Source organism: Vicia villosa, linkage group LG7, assembly GCF_029867415.1.
Source record: "Vicia villosa cultivar HV-30 ecotype Madison, WI linkage group LG7, Vvil1.0, whole genome shotgun sequence".
NCBI lineage: Eukaryota > Viridiplantae > Streptophyta > Magnoliopsida > Fabales > Fabaceae > Vicia > Vicia villosa.
This window is the reverse complement of record NC_081186.1, coordinates 46,609,541-46,617,504: the sequence shown is the minus strand read 5'-3', so window position 1 is coordinate 46,617,504 and position 7,964 is coordinate 46,609,541. Positions and strand designations below refer to the sequence as shown.

The 7,964-nt window shown below is 36.0% G+C and overlaps 1 protein-coding gene across 1 annotated transcript; it reads left to right on the top strand.

Moving 5' to 3' along the window:
- The first annotated feature begins 411 nt into the window (after nt 1–411).
- On the top strand, nt 412–5,008 carry LOC131620508 (cellulose synthase A catalytic subunit 7 [UDP-forming]-like). Its single transcript, XM_058891611.1, has 11 exons — nt 412–547; nt 628–823; nt 981–1,233; nt 1,387–1,653; nt 1,771–2,116; nt 2,471–2,731; nt 2,821–3,033; nt 3,140–3,311; nt 3,394–3,593; nt 3,750–4,103; nt 4,201–5,008. Exons 1-11 carry the CDS (start codon nt 473–475, stop codon nt 4,786–4,788), a joined length of 2,925 nt encoding a protein of 974 aa, XP_058747594.1. The 5' UTR covers nt 412–472; the 3' UTR covers nt 4,789–5,008.
- The last annotated feature ends 2,956 nt before the right edge of the window (nt 5,009–7,964 follow it).

Here is a 7,964-nt window from a genome sequence, read left to right as displayed (position 1 = left end):
ATAAAATGATATATAATTTGAGGCGGAGAGAAGGGAGAGAGTATTTTTTTTTGCTTTAAGAAGTAACTTAGATTATGTTATTTTTGAGGTATGAGAATTGAACTTCACTCTAAGTATTATTTTTATTATAAAGAAGTAACACTATATATGCATGCATAAACATTATGAAACCGAAACTTAACCTTAACATCTACCTAAAAAAACATGTCCATTTCAGGAAGATGTCTCTGCGTTAAGCTATATATTTCATAAAAGCAAAATCATATCCTGCTTTCATTTTCAACATAAATTAAGTTGCACTATATTTTCAACTTACAACCCCACAACCAACAATAGTATCTTTACGTAACACATGAAACTAAAACATGCACCTCAATAATTTAAAATTTAACTTTATTTCACTACAAGAGTTATCATATCATATATATAATAACCAATATCTTCATTAATTCCCCACCCTTGCACACTCAACATGAAAGCTAAGAGTGGACTCTTTGCAGGGTCTCTTAACAGCAATGAACTTGTTATCATCCAAGAACACAATGAGGTAAACCATACAGAACTAATTTGCAGATAATTGTATTATGATTTGGAGACATTTTCTGAAAGATTTTTGTGTTTTTGCAGCCTAAGACAGTGAAGAACTTGGACGGTCAAGTATGTGAGATATGCGGTGATTCTGTAGGTCGTACAGTGGATGGAGATTTGTTTGTAGCTTGTGAAGAGTGTGGCTTCCCTGTCTGCAGACCATGTTATGAGTATGAGAGAAGAGAAGGCACACAAGTTTGCCCTCAGTGCCATACAAGATACAAGCGTATCAAAGGTATGACTGGGATACGACACGTGTCTGTGTTTGACATTACACGTGTCAGAGTTGTGTCTGATGTCTGTATTTGTGTATCTGTTTCATAGCATACGATACATAGATTTTTCTAATTATGTAACTTTATCTTTGATTGTTATTTCTTGCAATGCAAAAGGTAGTCCGAGAGTGGTGGGAGATGAAGACGAAGAAGATGTGGATGATATTGAACAAGAATTTAAAATGGAAGAGGAAAAGTACAAGCTTATGCATGAAGAGGATATGGATAGTAGAGATGATGACGAGAGTACTAAATATAGAGAGCAGCCCGGTGGTCCATATTTAGATCAGAAGGCGAAAACAGATGAGTGGAAGTCGCAGCAAGGCAATCTGTTGATTGAAACTGATGCAGTTGATCCTGAAAAGGCCATGTATGTATGTTATGCATCATGAATTTATGAACTTTGTCATTTAACTCTCTCAAGTAACCATGACATGTTCACAAGTTCTTCAGATAGCTTATACATTAGAACTTATTGATAAGCACTTATAATATAAGTGATTAATTAACATGGTGCATGCAGGAAAGATGAAACCAGACAGCCACTTTCAAGGAAAGTGGCAATACCTTCAGGAAAACTGAGTCCTTATAGAATGATGGTTGTGGCTAGGCTAATCCTTCTAATACTCTTCTTTGAGTACAGAATATTCCATCCTGTACCTGAAGCAATTGGACTATGGTTCATATCAGTATCATGTGAAATCTGGCTTGCATTATCATGGATGGTTGATCAGATTCCTAAATGGTTCCCTATTGATCGCGAAACATATCTCGACCGTCTTTCAGTCAGGTGATCATTTTACAACTATCTCTGACGAGATTTGATCTCCGTCTCTTGAAAGTACAATTACAAGGCTAAACTCTTACTACTGAGCTGACATGTCGTGGATTTCATTGTAAAATGCAGGTTTGAACCGGAAAACAAGCCGAATATGCTTTCTCCAATAGATATCTTTGTAACAACGGTAGATCCAATCAAGGAACCACCCCTTGTTACAGCAAATACTATTCTTTCAATTTTGGCACTAGATTATCCTGCGCGCAAAATTTCATGCTATGTTTCTGATGACGGTGCTTCCATGCTCACCTTCGAAGCTCTTCAAGAAACGGCTGAATTTGCGCAAAAATGGGTACCTTTCTGTAAACAATTCTCTGCGGAACCTCGAGCTCCCGAGAAGTACTTCTCTGAGAAGATAGACTTTCTGAAGGACAAGGTTCAAACCACATATGTAAAAGAACGCCGAACTATGAAGGTTAGTACCATAGCACATATTAAATTCAGGGCCGTCTTAGAGGGTGTGCAAGGCGACCTACAACACAGGGCCTCACACTTTTTTCATATTTAAGTTATGTCAAAAAGGGCCTCTGATTATATATTCCACAGCTAATTTATGCTTAAATAGGGCCCCTTGAAAAATTTTCACGATTCAACTGAAGATAACTTCAACTTCTTACACAGGGCCTCTCAAAAGTTTGAGACGAATTTAATTTAAATTACAGGAGGTCACCCGTCCTAATACTACTGTCGTTCAAGCACGCTTATCTGCAGAGTTTTGAATATCTATTAGTCAAAACTAACACTTCTTTAACACTTACTTGACTAACAGAGAGAATATGAAGAATTTAAGGTCAGAATAAATGCACTTGTGGCTAAATCCATGAGAGTTCCATCCGGAGGATGGTGCATGAAAGACGAAACACCGTGGCCAGGAAACAATTCAAAAGATCATCCAAGTATGATTCAAATTCTACTTGGTCATAATGGTGGTGACAATGAAGGGAATGAACTTCCATCTCTTGTCTACATCTCTAGAGAGAAAAGGCCTGCATTTCAACATCACACAAAAGCTGGTGCAATGAACGCGCTGGTAACTTATAATCCAAGTTTCAACATTACATTCATTCTTTTTTTCTGATCAAAGCTCATCAAGCTAAGCTTTTAAACTTTTGTTTTCAGCTTCGCGTATCAGCAGTGTTGAGCAATGCTCCTTTTGTGCTCAACTTGGATTGCAATCATTATGTGAACAACAGCAAGGTTGTGAGAGAAGCCATGTGTTTCTTTATGGACATACAACTTGGGAATAGTATAGCTTTTGTTCAGTTTCCTCTAAGATTCGATAGCCTTGATAAGAATGACCGATACGCCAACAAAAACACCATTTTATTTGATGTAAGTATCAAAATTAAACTCGTTAATTCATGTACCGCGTTCATTGAATTCGTGTCAATGGAATTTGACAATAACATGATATCCTTTCTACTTTGTTCTTCTGCAGATTACCCTGAGGTGTCTAGATGGAATTCAAGGACCTGTTTATATTGGATCAGGTTGTATATTCAGAAGGAAAGCTTTAAATGGCTTTGAACCTCCTAAGACAACGAAACGCTCTCAAGTCGTACAAGTTCACTCAAAACAGGATGAAAATGAAGAGGATGCAAGCATCATAGGTGACCATAATTTCACTAAAAAAACAAACAAAACAAAATAGTTTTCCCTTTTCATTTCCGTAATACATTTTTCTTTTTATAGAAGCAATTGATGAAGACAAGCAGCTATTGCAATCAGATATGAACACTGAAGATAAATTTGGAAAGTCTACACTCTTCATGAATTCTTCATTATCAGAAGAAGGTGGTGTAGATCCTTCTTCAACTCAGGAAGCCTTGCTTAAAGAAGCCATTCATGTCATGAGCTGTAGTTACGAAGACCGAACTCTTTGGGGATACGAGGTACATTATAGAATAGAAATGATACTTTGAAACTCAAATTTGCGTAAAAATAACATAGCGCGTTATATTGAAAGCACAAAACTTGGTTCACAAGTTATCTAATAAGACAGACAAATGCATTACTGAAACATTGTTCATCACTTTTGCCATCAACAGGTTGGTATGAGCTATGGATCTATAGCCGCCGATACTCTAACAAGTTTGAAAATGCATACTCGCGGATGGAGATCGGTATACTGCATGCCAAAGAGAGCAGCATTTAGGGGAACAGCACCAATCAATCTTACAGAAAGACTTAACCAAGTTCTTAGATGGGCAGTAGGATCGCTCGAAATCCTATTCAGCCGCCACTGTCCATTGTGGTACGGTTTTAAAGAAGGAAGACTCAAGGTTCTCCAGAGGATCGCCTATATTAACAGCACCGTCTACCCTTTTAGTGCATTACCTCTCATCATCTATTGTATCGTTCCTGCCGTCTGCTTGCTTACAGATAAATTCATCACACCATCGGTAATCCATTTTCTTCTATTTATTTTCTGGATTTAATTCGCTTACAATATCACAACCACAACGTGATTTGATTGTATGCATGTATAATAATATTCAGGTAGGAACTTTTGCGAGTCTAGTATTCATTTCTCTATTCATCTCAATCTTCGCATCGGCTATTCTTGAACTGAGATGGAGTGGAGTTAGTCTCGAGGAATGGTGGAGAAATCAACAGTTTTGGGTGATTGGAAGTGTATCAGCGCACCTCTTTGCAATCGCGCAGCGCCTAATGGGAGGATTCATTGGAAAAATTAATGATCACTTCAGCATTGTATCAAAGGCACCAGACAACGACGGGCAGTTTAACGAGCTCTACACGATTAGATGGACAGCACTACTAATACCTCCAACAACAGTCACAATAATCAACCTTATTGGCATTGTGGCCGGTTTCACAGATGCTATAAATAGCGGTGAACATGAATGGGGACCATTGATTGGGAAACTGTTCTTCTCTTCATGGGTTATTGCTCATCTTTATCCTTTTCTTAAAGGACTAATGGGGAGACAGAATAGAACACCAACTCTTATTGTTATTTGGTCTGTGCTTTTGGCTTCTATATTCTCTTTGGTTTGGGTGAGAATTGATCCTTTTGTGTTGAAAACTAAGGGGCCTGATGTTAAACAGTGTGGGATTAGTTGTTGATTATGTTTTTACACAGATGAATGATGTGAATCAGAAAAAGTTTTGTGAAATATATGCAAACTATGTTGCATTGCACCGACACTTTAAATTGAAGATGAGTTTGTTGTTGGATACTTGTTGGAATTATTACGGATGTTGACATGTTAGTGTTGTGTTTATGAAAGCGAGAACACTTTGTACTTATTTTTGTAACTAGAGGAACATAACAAAAGTTTTTACATGTGACATTTACAAGGGCCCTATATTCTGGGCTGAGTTGTAGTGCAGAACAGTAACAGCTGAATAAAGTTGGCTTAACCTACAAAAAAACATAAGAGATGTTTTAAGGTGTTGGTTAACTAATCTCTAAAAAATAGTAGGATTTGATAAAACAACAACCAGAGTCAGATCATGAGTGTACTTTCTTTGTTTCAAGAAAATACCTCTTTTTGATCTAGCCAAGCTCAAATCTTAGATGTTATAACAAACGATACCAATTAACGATGTAAATCTAAATCTGAGAAAGAGAGAGTTTCTTAAACAACCAAGAAACAATTCATTTTTACGAAAGAGAGAAGAGGGAAGAAGAAGAGGAAGAAACGGGGATGGTTATAACCGTTTTTCTATCCACTTTTTCAATAAGAACTCAAAGGTTACAAGTGAATAACAACAATCAACACTCTCTCTAACAAGTGAGAGAACCAGACCATTTATAGACTACTAGCCTATGTATGCTGATAACATAAATATATGTCATGCATATTTACAACATCATATATAATAAAGCTAACATAGAATATTCCATACTAGAACAAACTTCGACTACAGCATGCACTTCGACAGTTGTATGCTTGAACAGATTTTGACTACACCATGCACTTCACAGTCGAACCATGAAGCTACCCATATCAAGATTAAATCCAAAATACCACAAATCTCCACCTTGGAACAAACTCTACAACATCAAGGAAACAAACTAGCTTTCATCATCATGCAACTTTATCAACCGCATACAATGGAAGAACTTGCTGCTTGACAATGACTTAGTGATCATATCTGCAACATTGTGATCAATCGAAACCTTCATCACTTTGACTTCTCCATTTTCGATATTCTCCCTAGCGAAATGCAGTCTAACATCAATGAGCTTGGTTCTCTCATGATAGGTTGAATTCTTCGACATATACATGGCACTCTGTCTATCACATTTAACAATGATAGCTGATCGTGAATTTTGAGTTTCTTAGCAAACCCTTCAAGCCATAATGCCTCTTTAACAGCTTCAGTGTGGGAAATATATTTAGCTTCAGTGGTCGATGAGTGTTGAAGCTGTATAGCGGCAAGCAACAAAAATTTGGAAATATTTATCCAGAAAATTATCGTATCCACAGAGATTAGTGCTACTGAACTACCATTCAACGATTTCCGCAATTCTAAGTTTAAATTTGAATGGGTAAAGCATAGAAAAAGAAAAGTTTGTGTAAGAGCTGGTTTTCTCAACCTTTTTTCTTGATATTGGATAAAATATCCCCATCACTTAGATGTAGGAATCTCATCCTATTAGTTGCCCACTTTTCCATGAGGTAAGTTCTGATATCTTCCAGCATAGTTACCAATGTGTCTTGAAAAAAGGTTTACTCCAAAATTTGTGAGGTATCTTCGTCATATGTTTAAAATTTTCCTCATTTACTTGCCTCATTCTTTTCATTCTCTTTCCCATTCTTGTGGATAAGTTGATTTGACAGCTTTCCAAATAATTTCTTTCAATAAATTTTTGAGAAATCTCTTTCTAAAATTGTCATCTAAATATCTCACACAAAATCCTTGTTCAACATTTGGAAATAGTTTATTCATTGCAGGTAACATACCCTGTAAACAAAATAAAATGAACACAATACAATGAAATATCAGAAGATACAATGAAAAATCTAAACAAAATACAATGACCAAAATAAAGACTCGAGATAAAAGTACCTTTTGCTGATATGAAATGAATGTGAAGGATAGACATTCATTAGTACCTCATAGATCATCAATTAAAAACTCCAAAAACTATGACCAATTATCTTTTGTTTCCCCCTCCACAACAACAAAAACTATTGGAAGCATCTGATCATTAGGATCACTACCTATTATTTCCAGAATTTGCACTCCACAAATACCTTTTAAAAAGTAGCCATCAAGACCAATGACATGTATGCACAACTTAAAACTCTCTTTACAAGAAGCATAACATAAAATAAGGCCTTATATCTTCAACACCTTCTTGCACAATTTGGACATTTAATTTTACAGTTGATCCAGGATTTGTCCTTAGGATTTCCTGACAGTAGTCATAAATTCTTGTATAATCCATTAAAAAGAGCCATCAATCATGTCCCTAGTTGAAAATCTAGCACTAATTGTCTTTGTCTTGTTAACCCCTACATTCCATTTTCTTTGAGCCTTTTCCCTTATATCCTTTATCTTCATCCTATGATTATTTTTAGTGAATTTTGAATCCTCTTACTCAACAATTGGGTACTCATCATCTTGACATTGTAATCTTTACTACAGTTGTGAATATCAAACACTTTCCTAAGTTGCCAAGTTTCCTCCTTTGGCAACTTGGCACAATATGCTTCCCACTAACAACCTTCCTTACACATAATCCGACTCTTTATTTTTCATTGATATTTACTACAGTTGTGAATATCAAACACTTTCCTAAAATGCCAAGTTTCCTCCTTTGACAACTTGGCATAATATGCTTCCCACTAACAACCTTCCTTACACATAATCCGACCCTTTATTTTTCATTTTTGGCAAAAATATACCAGGGTCCTTTAAGGTATTTTATTGTAACAAGGTGGTCCTTTAAGTTTTTTTTTGCTACAACTTGGTCCTTTATGGTGATTTCTACCTCCTTTTTCTCATATTTCGAACATTTAGAAATGTTGATTGTTGTATTTCTAGTTTCATTTCATCATTTTCATACCACTCAAAATAATTGCATCCACAATTAACACTTTTTCTCTATTAAAAAAAGGTAACGATGCACGCGTTAGTTACCTTAAAGGACCAACGAGTAGTAAAAACAACTTAAAGGACCACCTTGTTACACTAAAATAACTTAAAGGACCCCTGGTATATTTTTGCCTTCATTTTTTAAAACTTTAGGTTCCTCCCAGATTGGACAAAATATGTTTGGATTGCAT

What these genes read in the sequence shown, in the direction of transcription:
- LOC131620508 (XM_058891611.1), top strand. Translation starts at nt 473, where the DNA reads ATGAAAGCTAAGAGTGGACTCTTTGCAGGGTCTCTTAACAGCAATGAA. An exon ending in GTTGATCCTGAAAAGGCCAT is followed by an intron (nt 1,234 to 1,386) that starts GTATGTATGTTA and finishes TGGTGCATGCAG; the next exon opens with GAAAGATGAAACCAGACAGC. An exon ending in AAGAACGCCGAACTATGAAG is followed by an intron (nt 2,117 to 2,470) that starts GTTAGTACCATA and finishes CTTGACTAACAG; the next exon opens with AGAGAATATGAAGAATTTAA.